Source organism: Ostrinia furnacalis, unplaced genomic scaffold (genome assembly GCF_004193835.3).
Source record: "Ostrinia furnacalis isolate ACB-3 unplaced genomic scaffold, ASM419383v2 OfSCF6127, whole genome shotgun sequence".
Lineage (NCBI taxonomy): Eukaryota > Metazoa > Arthropoda > Insecta > Lepidoptera > Crambidae > Ostrinia > Ostrinia furnacalis.
The window spans coordinates 116,552-135,483 of NW_021136366.1; the positions used below are offsets into that span (position 1 = coordinate 116,552).

The 18,932-nt window shown below is 35.0% G+C and overlaps 1 protein-coding gene across 1 annotated transcript in view; it reads right to left on the bottom strand.

Annotated features, from left to right (window-relative positions):
• Positions 1–18,932, bottom strand: part of Ptp36E (protein tyrosine phosphatase 36E) — a 171,155-nt gene that overhangs the window by 47,112 nt on the left and 105,111 nt on the right. Inside the window, exon 3 of the mRNA XM_028317276.1 lies at positions 880–903. Within this exon, the coding sequence (XP_028173077.1) occupies positions 880–903 (24 nt within the window). The remainder of the gene's footprint in view (positions 1–879; positions 904–18,932) is intronic.

The following is an 18,932-nucleotide window of genomic DNA, read 5'->3' on the forward strand; positions in this document are numbered from 1 at the left end:
AAAATATTCACATTGCATACTAAAATCATATTGCCATAACGTCAAAGTAAGTATTAAGATATGATACCATGATTTTTGTCCATACAAATGATTTTCGTGTATCTTGTATGAATATGGATGGCTGATGTTACACATAGAAAAATCCAATATTTGTATTTCTAACCGACTAGATCTAGGCTAAACATAGACTAATCTATTAACGAAGGCAACTGTTGAAGCATTAGTTCTAATAATCTAGAGGCTCGGTTAAGCGGCCATATTCTAGGACGCCATGATTACGATTGTAATTAAACATCGCTAATTAGAAATGTCATTTTGATGCTAAAGATACATATAAAGGTTTTGTTTTTAAAGCCATATGAAAATTAGGCTTGTTGTAATACGTATAATATCGATCTACACTTTACCTAAAGGCATTTTCTAAATGTGTAGGGAAAGATGCAGTCGTACGTAGTCGTATGTAGTTAGGTACGTCACGATGTTCTGCTTGGTTAGTGCCTTTTCACTCTTGGCTTCAAGGCTTATTTAGGTCTAAAACTCGGGTTAAAGTAACCGAATAACGGAATATAAGGACAAAAAGAATATCTTGCCCCAATTAATCATTAAATTAGTGTAACTACAAAAAATTATTCCTAACAAACTATTTAATTTTATTTTCCAAACATTATTTGTTCTGCTGTTTAAAGATTTCTGGAGAGAGAATTAAAATGTATAGGTCATATTGTAATTCATGAAGTGTAATTTAACTTCATGAATTAAAATTAATAAAAATATAAATGTAAAATTAATATTATCAAAATGACATCAATACGTTCATGGGTCCAGAATAGGCCTGTGATGCTTCTAAACACAAATGAGCTTCACAAAACCTTGACTTACTCTGTGGTTTAAACGTCACTCGGTCTGAAATAACAAAATGAGACATTAATCCTGCGTCTGCGCCATTTTCGGCAACTTCGCTAACTACGTTTGACAGTTCATCGACAAAAAACGTCAAAAAATTTTTGTCAATCTCCGATTTATAATAATTGAGGCAGGTACTGCCGCGTTGTTCGAACTGTAGTAAGAAACATCTCGGCAATTGCATTCTTTATTTATGTAAGTTCATCAATGTTGTTCAGAAAATCTTTATTTTGTCTTGGATTATAATATCATCTCTCGGAAAATCTCTATAAGTATGGAATTTAAAATATCTTATTATGCCCTATAGCAAAACTCAATACACAGCTTTATCTTTTTTGGCAGCTGACATTGTAAGGAAGGAAATTACGCAGCGTAATAAACCAACTTTGTACTGAACTTATTCCCAAACGAACGCTAATTAATTTCTTTACCAACATTTGCGTACAAATTCGTTTTAAATCCCTAATTACCTATTCCGAGAACTTGTTAAGGTTATACGCATGTCCAAAGCGTTTTATGAAGAGAACATTAAAATATCAATTTCATATTGGTTTTGGGATAAGTTAACGTTACATTCTCACATGTATAAACAAATTATACATACCTTGAAAGAGTTGGAGCTATGACTTCTAAGCCTACCATCATGTAAGCTAACTAAAAGTACACCTAACAGTATACCTACTAAAGTACCTAATTAAAGATATTTAATAAAACATGCACTATTTCAGGAAACTATTTAAGGGCCCTCGCCCACGGCGACTTCTTGCCATGCGATGCAACAAGCATTGCTACCTACTAACGCGCGTTAGTCGCATTTGCAACGCAATACAGAAGTGATTCCAACGCTACTAACGCGCTACAGTAGCGCGACTGCATCGTTACAAAAAGTCGCCGTGGTCAAGGGCCCTAACTTGACAAATTGTAGTCTTAAAAATAATCTATTGTGTAAAAAAATTGACATTTGTTGTAAAAACCAAACTTTCACTTACCTATATTGTTGAAGCAGGATCAAAGCCAATACATGAAACAAAAGATAAACATTATTAGCCAGTGAAACTCATTACGATGTTATTACCCCCCCGGGATAACCGTTGCGATAATGGACGAATCAAATTCCAATTAATTCCATAATATGCTAATTTATATCTCCACAAATAACTTTGCTTTGATATTAAATTAGTTAATCCTTTTTGGGGTAGATGAAACCGCCAAAAAAGCTTATAATTAAATAACATATTAATGGCTCATCCTTTGTGAGTTATCAAAGATTGATTCGGTTTAAAATGTGGTGTTATTTTAGACTAGCTATAATTAATAATAGTAATGTATACTATTTTGTTTAACTTGTACTTGTATTTCATTAATAATTACTTTCATAACTAAGGCTGAGTTGCACCACCTAACTTTAACGATAACTGATGTTTTTGTATAGAGTTTGACAGATTTTTGACGTTTGTCAAACAAGTGCAACCCAGCCTATTTGTGTTTTCTTTTTTACAAGTATAAATCTTCTTGATAAAGGGAGAAATTATGTAACATCCAAGTCACTCCATCCAAGTTACGTACTAAATATTATGTATAAGAAATATAGAAGCTTATCGGACCGAAATGTAGAGAATAACACCACATAACACTGTCCAAAAGCACAGGATCCCTCTTGATCGCGGTTTTCTTCCAAAAAACCCAGTGCTCATCGAAACATAATGTTCATTCATTATCCACGTCCGCTATTGCATCGTGGAAGCCACGAAGGCATCTTCAACCATGATGGTAACGATTATTTTCATTATGTTTGAATTCCCCGAAATTTGATCTTGTGTTTTTTCGCAGTCATCCGGCGCGCCCCACCGGCGCCAGTCGGCCCCTTCATCCCTCCCCGGTGTGTGGTCCAAGGCACAAGTATTGTCCATGAATGGACACGAACTTTTTTACGCTATGTTTTTTTTTATTCGTTCGTTCGTTCGTTTCAGCCGAATGACGGCCTCCTCCAAGGTTTTCCACAATGAACGGTCCTGCGCTGCCCGCATCCAGGCTCTTCCCGCGACCTTCACCAGATCGTCGGTCCACCTAGTAGGAGGCCTGGCCTGTTTTTTTTATTATCTATTGATTTTCGATATTCGTTTTTTTATTATGGCTGTCAACTTTGGAAAATAGACGAAATACATTGGTGAAAACTGCATTTTATTGCTACGATAAGAATTAGAATACTTATTTCGATTAACAAGTATAAAGGAGCAACTATTTCCAACTTTACGTATTTCAAACACTTTTAACTCAGTTTTCCCTGTATGTTTTAAGATCTATTGGTAAATTTATTGATTTCAAAATATCGAATTACCTGACTTATCAAACTTACTACACTTCGCTTGTCGGGCGACTGCTCTGACCTCTGAGCTACAGAAATTGGGTAAAATAAATAAACAGATATCTTTTGACAATTTCACACAGTGCCATCTAGCCCCAAAGTATGCTTGTGTTAAGTACTAATTATACTTTTTTAAATACATACCTACATACATAGTAACACCCAAACCTGTCACAGAAATTAAAATTCACCTTTTCAATTTCTGCCCGGCTGGAAATCGAACCCGGGACCTCTCGGCACAGTAGTCCGTTTCGAACCATACCATTAATATGGGCTACGAAGCGAAGTGATCGAAAACGAAAAGTTAATCAATATTTGGAATTACGTTATTCTTATTACTGACGTTGCTATATTATGCTTGTAGATGTACGATTCCTAAGCCTGTACAGAATAAACACTAAGGCTGGGTTGTACCATCTTACTTTGACTTTAACAAAGTCAAAATCCATACAAAAAGCACCGGTTATTGTTATAGTTACGGTCAAAGTTAGGTGGTGCAACTCAACCTAAGTAAATTATAGTATCCCACTTTTCCAAACTACTTAGTCACTGTCTTAGACCTCACGAAAACTTTGAATTCCTCAGATTTTCTGAACAATAACTTTGTTCTTGTTATTCTGTATCTGAACAAGATGCCTCTTAGCGATACGCTTGTGATAAACTCGACTCGATTGTTTGGCTCAAAGTATGGAAATAGATGATATTTTATTGTTCAAAAATTATTGCTATACAAGCACGAATACTATACTATGGCTTACTTGTTAACCTTATGCTGAAGACAAGATCTATATTGGGAAAGACACCATGATTGGTTGATTTGAAAGAAAGAAAGAAAGAAAAAAAGAAAGAAAAAATGTTTATTCAGTATTTGACTAATGTTCTCGATTTTTTAAATGAATTATTTTCTTGTCGAGTGTTTTTTTCTCATTAATACCAACCAGGCTAGGATACGCGCCACTACAAAACCACATCACTTAGATTTTAGACATAAGTATCGGCATATCGTCTAAAATCGATGAAATACCTCGATAAGATTTTATCGTGGCGCGCATACTAGGACTACGATCAGAAGAAATAAAGTTCAAAATTAATTTAGATGGTTTTNCCCTTAGGACAAACTTGACCTTCACTGGTTGGGTTTTTATTGGCGGTCAAGCTGTAGATCCTGGCTACACGGGAGTTGCAGCTGGGAACGAGAGGTGGGAATAGTCACGAATGCGAGATAGGGCATGGCCCAGTTAGCGCTGATTAGCCGGCTTATTAGATGTCGGCGAAGAAGTGGCCCTGCCACTGATTGGGGTAAACAGAAGAACCTAAAAGGTCGCTGCACACGTGCCACAAAACCACCGGCGTCTTTCCTGTAGTTTTCATACATTTAATATGGACTCGTCGCACACGGTTGACGCTAAAATGACTGTCATGAATATGGTAAATAATTCTTTGAGCGGAATCATTTATCATATTCATGACAGTCATTTTACAAGGACAGAAATCTTAAGATTATTTTCATGGTTCCATTTTAGAAGATTAAAACTTAGGTGGGGTTCTCATAACATGACAGTGTTTGTTTACGATGCTGTAAAAATTAAATGATGTTAAGAAACATTGTAATATGACAAAAGGAAAGAGTTTTAGATAAGAAAAAAGTATCTACTTGTTATAAAAAAATACCAAGGAAATAGAAAAACATGGAAATGTCAATCAATTTCAGCTTCCATGGAACTAAGTCTTGGAAGCTACCTATTACTAGCATGTATTTTTATACATATTACTAAATATAACTCTTTACTTAAAACATCGGCTCGGCGGCCACTATACCTTTGCCTTTTTTAGATTTTTTTATTTAGATAAAACAAAAGAAAACTCATTTTCCTGTCGTTTGTCATCTCTGGAAAAATATAAGTTTGTATTGAGAGATAGCTGTGTGGACGCAAACATTACGTAATTTCCCGAACGCTTCCCATAAAGTTGGTAGAGTTGGTATCATTCCCACTTTTTAGGTCACGAGGTTGATTTATATTAGTGTTGTTGTTTATTTACATTGGCTGTATTAGTTTTCCCCTGGAAGAGTGTAAACATTACCTCGCCTGTTTGTATAGAGGAGGTAAGGAGCAAAATCGATGGAACCTGATACCCAAGGTCCCTTGGGAGGGGCGTCAGATAACATTGTCACAGATTTATTGCAAACGTTTGTAAAATACTATTTATTTTTTTACTTATTTAGGGATAAAAGCGGGACTTTACCACATCTCGTTCCCACCACTGCAACTCTTTTGTTGCCATTTGAAATCACATCTTCCAAAATTAAAGTTTTCCGTTTTGAAAATGTGTGTAATTGCTCAAAAATATGCTGAGCTAGTATTTCCTTATTATCATGAATTCAAGTTAGTAGAACAAATGGAAGCTTCAGGGATTTCCGTGTCAATGCAGAAACGTTTGAAGTTCGGAATTGAATCGATGATGTGGAATCCGACTCGTGAGGTCCACTGGGACGACGACCACGCAGGTGAGCGTTAGGATACTTTAAGTTTTAGACCCAGGACAGGTGAGTTCAATTTGGAATGCCATTGGCACGATGGCGTAGCAAAATTTTATAGTAATTTAATTTAAGCAATATTCATAGAATTAAAAATGTTATGAAATTGATTGTCCCAGAAGTTTGGGATAGTCCTTATAATCGACGTATTCTGTGTTTTATTGTTCTTTTTATAGTACAAATATTATGAATGAAGCACAAGGATTATAAAAATCTTCTATTTCACCAGTCTTGTTCTCTTCCCTTTATCTTTCCACGACTACTTCCCAAAGCCAGTTAATATAGTTACCAAGTTCCCGTAATATGATCCCAAACTCGCCTCCGAAGAATCGCCTAGAGCCCGAGTTGCTGAGTCTATCTATACTAATCCAGTTAAAACTGTATGACAGTGGTATCGATCAGTGTTGACCTGCTATTTTAAAGGCCAGGGGTTAAACTATTGTGTGGTATGCACCACACAATAGTTTAACCCTAGAGATAAAGTAAAATCAATCTGTGTTACGAGCTGTACGCAACGAGTGCCTATATTTAAAAAAGGATGTTCTACACTACCGCGGTCCACTAGGTATTATGAAATGTCAAAAAAGTAGTACATGGGTGGGTAGGTACTCAGTTTATTCGAGAAAATGATGCATGATATACGGTGTAGTGAATGAAATAAATAATTGATATATTAAAATGCTTATTATATGAAACTGTGCCTGTTTTAAAGGTGTTTTTCAAAATTTATATAACATTTCCTGTTAGTTCTATTGTTTATATTTCGTTATAATCTAAACTACACACAAGGTTATATTTAGTAAGGAACCTATCGTATTATCAGTGTGCTAGGAAATAACTACAAGGGACTTTTCGTACAGCGACCACATACCTACACGATGTTTTACCTTGAGTGATGTTTGCAATTATTTTGTAAGTAAAGATACCTAGGTGTTATTCTATTCACTAATAGCTAAATACGAATATGTTAGATCTAAAACAAAAACAAAATAGCACAGTTAGAGGCAAGGCTTATTTGCTTTCTACATGTCAAAATTAGTAATTATTTTTTATGGATTTTAGAATACAGAATCTACATAATTTATGTTTAGTTCACTGGTCGGCAGATTACCTACGAATATACGTTACGTACGTACGAAATAGAGACGAATTTACGTCTCTAAAAACGGTAGGTAGTTTGACACAGAAATAATAACGAAAAACTGCTTCCATCTTTGGCAGCTAAGATTGATGGTGGACTAACTTGTTATCAATCAATCATTTGAGACTCAGACAAAATTGGGATAACCTGTTACTAAGGCTGGTAAACTTCTTGTGAAACTGGAAGCGATTCGAAGTAAAGTTTAGTAAATGGCAGCTGGAAATTAATTAAGTAAATTAATGTCACCTTTAGGTTAAAGTTAGTATGGATTATGATGTCCAGCACTCCACCCAAAGAAATTGTTGTGGGTTCATCAATGAGAATAATAAAAAAAAATAGTTTGCGAGACTTGTAGAGCCGTTTACAAGGTGCTGAATCACACCTTTTAAAAATGATTCCATAAAAAATATAGCATTTTTCTTTGCTATGTTTGCACAAAAAATGCTCCGAAAACTAAGTTGTGTTCTTCTTTTGGAGACACATTGTGTAAGTAGCTTCTAATTTAATTTATTTAGCGTACTTTTTAATCTCATTTATGTGAGAAAAGCCGTAACTTCTGAGTAAAATTTTACGTAGATTTTATATTTTTACAATTTCTTTACCTTGAATGCAAATGTCGTAAAAGATTCAGACACCAGACGGGTATTAAACTCGCTCCACCGCTCGCGTCTCTATGCTTAAATATTTCACGCTTGTAATAAAGAAGCTCCCAATTACTGAGGTGATGTTCCACGGTGTGCCAATTCAGGTTTAATTCCATTAATAATGTATATTTTTCCGCCATATTTTTATACATACGAGGGCGGCACTGAAAATTTCGGGAATCAAGGAAGTGAAACAACATTACTATTTAAAAATGTATTTATTGCTTTTTAAAGTATTCTCCGCGAAATTTGACACATTTTTCCATACACGAAACCAATCATTGAAGCAACCATTGCATTTGGAAGTTNTAATTTAGATGGTTTTCTCTTTATTTATCGAAGTTTTAATATGGTAGGTACAGACGGCAGCACATCAAGCTAAACACGGTGGAGCCTTATCTCTTTGTAATACAGGCTATTTTGCAACAAAACTGTATAGTCTGATATGCTATCGACTGAACGTCCTCCTCATATCCTCGATTCGTCCATGACTCGAGTCCTCTAACTTAGAGGAGGTCGGAGCCATCTTCAAATAAACACTCAGTTTCTATGTAAATTGTGAATTTGTTACGTACCAGTATGCTGAGACAAATTCCGGTGACAAGTTACGGTATCAGCTATTAAAGTGCTTTTCCAGTTTTATTAGGGTTAGAGTAGACGTTGAGTGGGTGTGTGTCTGTTATTGGGCCCTTTGTGTGGGACTGCCTTTATTTCACTGCTGTTTCCTTAAACCTCGGATTGTGGAGGACGGTGGAAGATTTAATGCATTCTTTACTGTTACTTTGGTTTAATAAGGCTCAGTTGCACCACCTAACTTTGACCGTAACTATAACCATACCCGGTGGTTTTTGTATGGAGTTTGACAGATTTTTGACGTTTGTCAAAGTTAAAGTAAGATGGTGTAACCCAACCTAAGTCTTTTATCGTGTGGGATGTCGCATTGAGGTCGTCCTGAACTTTTTGATCTATCTGACACAGCTTGATCAGACCAATGGATTAATATTTCTTCCAAAGCACGAAATGATTATTTTTTTCGGACAATCAGGTTATTTAAACCTACATCGTCCTAACTTTAAATGTCATAGGAACCACATGAGAAGCGCGCTTCTCTACTAGAATCGCGATTCTAGATCCTCTATGTTAAGAGACTACTTACTAAAATAGTGATATTTAGAAAAATCATATAGCAACCAGCTTCGTATACCTACTCGTATATTCGAACAGAAATCTGAAAATACCAAAGATTAAAATTGATGTAAAGTAGGTAGGTTAAAATTNCGCGACGCAATTGAGTGAAAAATACCAATTTTTCATGAATAGCGTTGGCTCATATTTTATTTAATGTCTTTTTATCTTGCAAATTGTGATGGAAAAGATATTCTTTAAACATAATGGAAAACAAATATGTACTTACACTAATAAGATACACTCAAAAAATTAAGCAACGTCTCTCACATAAGACAAGAACCGCAATTTCATTATGAGTTTACATTCCATTAATTTTGAAGAGTGCCTACGATTCCAATTAATCAAAATGCTACATTAAAGCGAAGAGGTACCATACCTTGAATGGATTTATCCACTTTGCTATTCATTTGCTAAGTGCACATGAACCTTTAGAACTTAAGGGCGTACTAACGAACCTTTCAGAGAATAGAGAAAACAATTGAGATTTAAATAAAATTAACTATTTGTATGCATTTAAAAGATTTTAAAATACTAATTTCTTTATCGCTCAATCTTCTCTAAAAATTAATATAATGATTTTTATTTATTACTAGCTTTCCGCCCGCGGCTTCGCCCGCGTGGAATTTAATCTGTCACAGAAAAATTTTAACTCGCGCGTCTCTGGTTCAAAAACCGGGATAAAAACTCCTATGTTCTTTGCCGGAACTCAAACTATCTCTATGCCAAATTTCATCAAAATCGGTTCAGTTACGCCTAAACAGGCGTGAAAGCAAGACAGACAGACAGAGTTACTTTCGCATTTATAATATTAGTTTAGATTTTTTATAGATTGTGAATTACTGATGAGACACAGAAACATAATTAAACAGAGGTTTCCAAACTATACCAAGCCTGTATCTTGGAAAACCAAAAATAACTTTGTCTGAGTAGTTTATTAGACTGTCATTTCAATAAGTAAGTAAATTAATGTATTAATTAAGGTGCGATTGTGGTTAAATACCTGCCTTGTTATGCATAAAAAAAATTAAACCATACATGTGTTCACATAAAACTTAGAATACACAGATAATTTGAGTAGATTTTACATAACTACTGATTCATACTTTTTGTGGATTATAACTTTCCTACTAAGCAAGAAGATTTAGGTACGTACTCGTACTATAAACCAAATATTATACTGATAAATACACAAAATAAATGTTATTATGACCAATTGAATTAGCTTTAAAAAAGCTGAACGTAACTTTGCACTTTGAAGTATGAATTCAAGTTCGTTCCCCTTTTCATGTCCCGTACCTTTTTAGGGTTGCGTAGTCCTGACAAGGAACCCCTATTCTTCATTAACATCAATAAGACCCAATAGAGTGTACTCGTAGGTATTGTATTGAACTTTCACCCGTACTTGCCGACTAAGAACTCCGCAAGTACCAAAAGGGCTCCACCACCGTCGATCGGGCGCTTCGCTTCTCAAGTGGCGGTCTTGAGTTCAACCTGTATCGGTACAGTCCACATCAAAAATATATGTATATTTACAGTGCAGGTACTCTTCATCTTTTTCAGCCCTTTTGGTACTCTATGATGGTTTAAGAAGTAAGGCTTCTATGAAACATTGCCCTATTTTTTTAAAGCTTCTAAGATAATGTCAGCACAAATTATAGGTAAAATTATTGTGATATTTTTTTTATGCATAACAAGGCAGTTATTTGACCACAATCGCACCTGATGTTAAGTGGAATGCAGTCTAGGATGGTACATATCTGCCCTGTAAGTGCCTATTCACTCTCGCCTTGAAAATGCCCGGATTATAGTCTTCGGGAAAGACAGCAGCAGGCAGCGAATTCCGGTCCCTAGCTGTCCTATTATTTTGCGTCAATGATAAGAATTAGGTCAAGTGCGACTGTAAGAACATTTAAATTACTTTTTAATTACACTAGTTTTAACACTGATTCGTTCAGCAATTCCCCTTTCTGTCTTTACATATTGTGATATGTATTTCCAATTCCTAGATGGCATATTTTTTGAGTTTTCATTTCAATCGGAAAGCAAATAAATGTAAATAAATAAATATTAAAGACTCCAAGTAAGTACTCGTATTTTAAAGTCCAGTACAGATTGAACTAAATCTCAAATGGGCGGAATTGAAAATAAACTTCATGCATACTGAAAGAATCTTATCTATCCGAGTGTACCAGTTACTCGAAGCAAGTGGTACTAGAATATTTGAGCACACCCACTGCTTGATGCATAAAGATTAAGCTTTCAGGTGATTTAATACAGGTGTCTTCTGAAAAGCTGAATATCGTGAAGCCTTGTTCGTAGCCTCCTTTATTTTTTTCACATTAACTTTGTTTTTTTTACATTTCTCTATATTTTCCATAATCCTTTGTCATAAGTTGTCTTCGGAAAAGTTAAATAATAATATCGTGAAGCAAAGCTGTGTTCTTCATAGCTTAATTCATTTGTTTTTTCGTAAACTTAGTAATCCGTGGGTCTAGACAAAGTGCAAATTATAATCGCAAACCAGTCGAAAAGTGGTCGAAAAGCCCCTTTTTTGTATGGAGTTTTGACGGATTCGATTTTCGATTCGATCAAAAAGTGCGTTTTGTCTAAGGGGGCTGTAGTAGATACTAATTATTTTTATCATTCATTTGTTTTTTGTCAAACTTATGCCAGTGGCCAGTATGCGCTGTCGCTAAGAGGTTTTAAGGTCTATTTATAAAAATGCGATTTTATTAGCCTCTAATAAAATATATTATTGATTGACGGATATTTCAACACCCGTCGCTGAAGCAATAAACCCTTTGATCTGTCTGTATAAACAGTATCGACTGCTTGTTTAAAATGGTTTCCCCTGACCGAACTGACCCATTTATTTTAGAGGCACGTCGTTTTATTTTATTCTCAATATGAATTCACTGCAAACTCATTTCTGTTTATTGACCAGCTTCAGCCTCTGAAGGAACTTTACATGTAATTTTTTTTCGTTGTTTTCGACTTTAGTTAGTTAGTTTTGCAGGGCAATCGAAACGCACTTAGCCTTTTGTGTGCCTCATTGGGCACACAAGACCTACTGTGGATAACATATCTAAGCACTACCTAGCTCTGATGGCGAGCCTAGCCGCTAATGCCCTTAATTGCAAGACAGGGCTCTCACACACATTAGTTATGTGCCACAAATGGCCCTGTAATAGATTACAGGGCACCTGCGTCTGTGTGCACAGAGCCTTATCCGTGTGAGACGTGTTTTGGAGAAGTCTTATGCCCGTTTTCACCATCGATCCCTTATTTTTAAGTGACCCCTATGAACACAAAATTCCTGTCGTGTAGGGGCCATTTAAAAATTAGGGATTGATGGTGAAAACGGGTATGCTAAATAAGCCTGGGATCAAGAGAAAATAGGTTATTGAAATGTTCATGCTATGGGTAGGTACTTATAGTATATCGAAGGCGGTTTTATTGCTACAAAAATAAAAATTCTTTATTTTCAGTCAATTCAGGGTAAGTTATTATTGTATCTCATTTATTAATTAAAACTCACAGTAATTAATGTAACAGCTTTCAAGGAATGAAATATTACAGATCAATAAATGTGTTTTTAGTTTGCTTGAGAACACGTAACAAGACCTGCTACGACTCGTAGTCTTTCGTAGTCTCGTAGTCATACTATTTCGTTCGTAGTCGTAAGCGGTCATATTTCGTAGCAAAGCTAAAGTGTACTACACAATATTGTGGTCACTCTTTTGTTAGTTAAAAGTAAATAGACAAATAAGGGGTATAAAATTGAATAAACTAATCTAAAAAGTAAACTTTTAGAAAAAAAATGGTTTTTAAAAGAATTTTCAAACTGTTTGTAGAAGAGACTATATTTTGTCATTAAAAGTGATGTCAATAATCGGAGAAAATTTTATCACAATTTGGCTGAGGTGCACCACCTTATTTTAACCGTAATAATGACAATAACAGGTGCTTTTTTTATAGAGTTTGACAGATATTTGACGTTTGTCAAAGTAAATTATGATGGTGCAACTCAGCCTTAATGACGTAATTTTGTGTTCCCATCATAAGTTTATCCAAACGCTTTCTCGATATCCGCAAGTTAAAGATTAATAAAAGCATTCGACATTCTGCGGTTGGCACTCGGTTATAGTAATACCTAATTTTATTGCCCTCTTATTTACTCTCTTGAAGGCTTTATTGCTCCTCGTTATTGCGAACAAGAATCTTCAATTTGTGCGATATTGCGATGAAATAATGACAAATATACTTTCAGTGCAAACAATATTGTTTGAACTGTTTTGATTGGGTTTTCTCGACGTATTAATGAAGCCTTATTGGAGATAGTTTTGATTATTTTAGAGCTATTATGTAAGAGTAATCTTTTGAAATATTATTTCTACTAAAATTTACTGTTACTGAAACTAAAGTAGGCTTTATTTAGTGTTTGTTTTCATTTAAATATGAAATTATTTAAATTGTTTTTTCTCTTCCACGGACATTTTATTCGTTCGAGTATAAAATTACAGCAGTAGCGTATTCGAACCTCGCCGGGGGTAAAATTGTATCAGTATGATGAACTTTGCGTTATATTTGTGGTCATAGATCACTTCACGAATGTTAATGATAAATAGTGTACCAAACATTATACTCACAAATAATAAGTCTACAGACGAAAAGGCAAACTTTGAACATTATTATTGGATTTCCAAAATTTGATTTTCTTCAATGAAAGTAGATTACCCCCACGCAAGTCGCTGGCAATATAATGCTATCAAATTTTAACTCGGCAAACAATCGTTTTCAATTGTAAATACGTGGGTCGTAGATAATGAAGAATCGTTCTAAGATAAAAAAGTAATCGTCTTAAAAAGGCGAATTAAAAGTAAAAATAGAAAAAGTATTATGAAGAAATAAGATGAGAAAAATCTTCTTGAAATAATAATATTCTCCATAAACCTACAATATTTTTACCTTATTATTGTAAACGACTTATACACGTGTAAGTACACGTGCCGAAATTGTTACATCCTTTTTAGCTACCTATTATATCAGCGATGTCAGTTCGTGACGCCTATGTCAAATCACCGAACGATTTGACTGTTATTGCCTCAAAGATGTAGGTATAGATGACCCACGCTGAACTGTCCCACCAAACTTAATGACAGGGGGGCGCTACCATCGTTCAACTATATGGTTTCCAACATGGCAAAAATCGAAACCAGCGATCCGGTATTGACGGTGGCGCCCCACTGTCAATGTCATGCATAGGACAGTTCAGTATTTTGGAACTATAGGTGTATAGATTATTATGTATTGGTGGTTTAAGAAAAATTGATTGTTTTATTAGTTTGGTTTAAATTAGATTATAAAATAACTTTCTATAAAAAGTAAACAACGATACGAATAGGAAGCGAATGTGTGAACACTATTAGTTGAGCGTCAACATCCTTTGATGTTTCTTTATACACAAAGTAACAACCTGAATAGGGAGCTAATGCGTGAGCACTCCTTATCTTTCCAACCACGAAATTCCGACACTAAGGTTGTCAATTGTTGGTCGCCAACTGCCAATATAAACTAATGTAGTAATAATAAATTGGGCCAATATTCTGAATCAAATGTAAGGAACAAACCCTATCACCCGATGACAAACGACTTGGCGCATAATAGAACAAACCATTGTACTGACAGTTGACATCGAATCAATGGACTTGCTATCAAAGGGCCCGCTCATACAATAGCTTCTGCACTCGGGTCCGTTTTTGTTCGATACAAACAAAACTCGCCGACGCAATTAAAACGAAACTTTTCCTTTTCAATGTAAATTAGTTTTCTTTCGCCGCTGTAGTAATAAGAACTGGGAAGTAATTCTTGACGTTTTTTTACCCCGACCGTTGAAACATGTAAATGGCAAAGACTTGAGTGGTAATGTCTTTTAACTAATGAGTTTAGATAAAATTAACAATTCCGCAGAAACTTACTTTTAATTTTGAACTACACTTCCTTTGGGCCAAGGGTGTACCTACATTCAATTACAGCAAGTTTTATGTAGGCAAGGTCTATTAATTCATATTAATTATGTGTAACTAACTCTAATAGGTAATAATATAAGTTTCAGGTCTCGTCAAGAACTATAAACTCCAACCAAACTACACCCAAAAATAAATTCAAACTTGTCTAAATATTAAAATTCAACCAATCACAGCCTTAAATCTAGCTTCAAACCTCATTCCGTAATACGAGTCAAAATTTCAAAAAGATATTTGAATGAAAAGCAACTTAAAAGCCAATAAAGTAATAAACCTCGTACCGCTAACCGCAAACGACTCGCACCAGATTTAAATCTGAACGTGAATAATTCACGTTTTCCGTTCCAGCAAATTTTGCAAGTTGGTGAAAATGTTGTAATATTGGTGAAAATCCCATCCCAACTAATATTATAAATGCGAAAGTAACTCTGTCTGTCTGTTTGTCTGTCTGTCTGTCTGTCTGTCTGTTACGCTTTCCCGCTTAAACCTCGCAACCGATTTTGATGAAATTTGGCATAGAGATAGTTTGAGTCCCGGGAAAGAACATAGGATAGTTTTTATCCCGGTTTTTGAAACAGGGACGCGCGCGATAAAGTTTTTCTGTGACAGACAAAATTCCACGCGGGCGAAGCCGCGGGCGGAAAGCTAGTGTTGTAATAAAATCAAGCTAGAGTAGCGACTTTCAATATTCAAATTCAATATAAAATGGCTAATACTTTAGCTGTTTTGGAGGGTCCTTAATGGTTCTTTAAAGTTCAGAAGTCTTTGGACTTTTCACAATTTGTTGGTTTTTCAACAGGAACTGTCGACGATTGCTGCACGGGTAGTGATTTTTATAGCACTTTTGGAGCTATATTGGACTTTTGCGGAATCTTTTAAAAGGGTTTGTCTTAATTATTAAGTACTAGCTTTCCGCCTGCGGCTTCGCCCGCGTGGAATTTTGTCTGTCACAGAAAAACTTTATCGCGCGCGTCCCTGTTTCAAAAACCGGGATAAAAACTATCCTATGTTCTTTCCCGGAACTCAAACTATCTCTATGCCAAATTTCATCAAAATCGGTTGCGAGGTTTAAGCGGGAAAGCGTAACAGACAGACAGACAGACAGACAGACAGACAGACAGACAGACAGACAGACAGACAGAGTTACTTTCGCATTTATAATATTAGTTGGGACTAGTTGGGATATTAGTTACTGAATTTGAGTGCAATACGCGTGTTTACAATTTATTGACGAGCATTTCCAAGAAATGAGCTTCTCTAAGAAACTTTTAATACTTACTTGAATCTTACGTATTATAGTTTACATTCATTCAGGTGCCGATAAAATTTGACATTAATACAATAAACTTTTTTTCCTAAGAAATGACCCTAAAACTTTGAGGTTTATTGCAGCAAAGTATTAAGCAAAATAAAACTTGGACATTTTAAAATATTAAGTTTGCTTAGAGGTCTGTTTATTTCAAGCGCGGGCTATGTATTAGTTTTGTTACAATGAAATTAAATTCAGTAGTCTCTTTCAAAGTATTTGGTCCTCGTATTAAATACTTTTAATAGGTGCGGTTTAGCCATTAAAATGAATAGTCAGACTGCCTACATAATATAAGTTTGAAGAGTTATAAGTTTACACCAAACTAGGAACATTTGCACTAAGTAATTTTATTACCTGAGAGAGAATCTAACTCAAAAAATGAGTCAAACGTCCAAAAAATCTGCTAATAATTTTTGGTTTTATTCAGGAATTTTTTGATTCGATATTTATCTGTAATGACCGTCATTACTAAGTATGTATGTGGTCTTACTTCTCCTTTCCCTGCTGTGACTTTGCACAGTTTCTTGTTTTCTCACAGCGGGGAAATGGTTGTAATCCCACAATATAAACTACGTGCAAGACTTTTTAATTTAAGCCCCAACACTGCAGTTTCAATGAAACCTGTATGCTTGTTTCTTTTCTTGAAAATCCTCGAGTGTAGTGTTTTGAATAAGGAGAAAAATTCACACGATTTGTCACTATACCGCACACCTAGATAAAGAATACTACAATTCAAAATACTTAATTTTACAGGAACACAAAGTACTTAGTTCACGTAGTTTTTGGTGCAGACTCTGACAATCGCAATACCTAAATGTTGGTTTGTTTTGAATGGGCTCTTTTTCTATGTGTGCGATTACTGCCACTATTTTGTGATTTGGGCTATTTATAATATCTAGAATTAAATAGCTTTTAAGAGTGCATAGATAAACCGCCGCCTCACACGATAAAATATACTTCGACACGTTTCATACCGTAATTCAGTGAAAGTAGTCGAAATAGAATAGTAAAAAAACTTTAACAGACTTAAGAAACACAAATGTAAAAATCCCTAAAGACTAAGTAGGTCCATTTTCTTCTATCTTAATTATGCATAACCCAAATTACACAGCCAGAATGCTGAGCAAATGGACTAATAGAAGAAGTAGCAGGCAGCTGCCAACTTTACGAAAATTACACTGCGCTCGAATCAAATTAGCCCGAGTGCTGCGGTCTCTTTGCTGCATATTGAATAACGCGATCCGTCATAGAGACGTCATTATTAAGGGACAAAGTCACGGTGACAGGTATAATGTTGGATCCTCCACATTTTATGGAAAATTTTAGTGAGTGCTTTAAGTCGTATTGGTCGATCTGTTTAGTGAGAGCGTGAGTTATAATTTTACAGATTTTAGTAAACAGATCTAGCGCTAAATTATTCTGTAGTGATTATACGATTAATAAATTAATCATGCAATTAAAATATGCAATATTAGGTATTTGTTGTTTCTTTAGATCACCAAACTACAACTTTGTGGCAGATTTTTATTTAAGCTTATCCTACTTAGGTTTTTTTGAAGTTATGCGGTATCCTAAAGTTACTGCTGCCATTAAAAATTACAGGTCGTGACATTATATGAAGCCATAAAAAATTGTAGTGTTTTGAATTCAGTACCTACATGGGCGTATTTTCTGTATTTTTTATAATTTTTCTTGCTTAGTTGCCATCCTTTGTTAGCTGCAAAACTACCTGGATATTATCGTGTAAGCCGGTTGTCATGAAAATAATCTTTAAAAATGCCGTCTTTACGATGGCTATAAAGAAGATTGTAATAATGTTTGCTTTTACTTTTTTCAATGTTTCTTTTTTATATTTTCCTTTTCTCAGTGTAACGCAAATTGGTTCTGAAAGGCCTGGCGTATTACATATTGTTTCACAAGGACAGGCAGAAATTGCTTCATATTTTCACGTTTATATTACAAATGAAACCGAGTTGAGGATAAAAATATCGCCATCAAAAAGTAAATAAATAGAAGTCTTTTTTCTAAAATAGAATTCTTACAGATCCTATGAAATTCCTGTAAAGGTTTGTATGCATTTTTGTATGTAGATATTACCAAAGTATTTTTTTATTCTGTGGTACTACTTCACAAATGGAAGCCAATTCTCTTACATAATTTCCTACTTAGCGTACTTAGTACCTACCTGTGAGATAGTGTGTTACATCTGTCGTAAAACAAACAAGTTAGCCGTTTTAAGTAAACTATTCTAAAGCCAGTTGAAAGAAAAAATGTGACAGACTAAGGTAGAATACTCAGATAGGCTTCTAATTTCAAACACAGATTCATGACTCAATTAACTTAAGTCGGCGTATACTCCAGCAAAGCGGCTTATTTTAATTTTCCAAAACATCAGCTAGGCACATCACACGAATATAGCGACACCCGTTATTTCGATTCAGCGAGTGAGTAGGTGAGTACTCGGTAATCGCTCGCAAATCGGCTTTGGGGCCGGCGCTAATTCGACCGACATGCGACACTGCTACGGATTGTTTTAATCGCTAATTGGAAAGTTTTTATTCACTTTTTGAGGGGTTTTTGAAAGTCACTTTTCGTATATGAATATAGGTAATTAGTATGATAGATTTTTAACAGTGCCTCGCAAACATTTGATATTACGATAGATTCGTTGTTTTGTCTTATTGGGTTACCTGAATCAGTTGATTTTGCAACAACTGTATTTCATAAATTAAAGTCGTGATCGAAATATGGAGATAGCCATAAAAGGAAATGTGATTATCCCTAAAGTTTCACAAAATATGGTTTGGACTGTTATAGTCA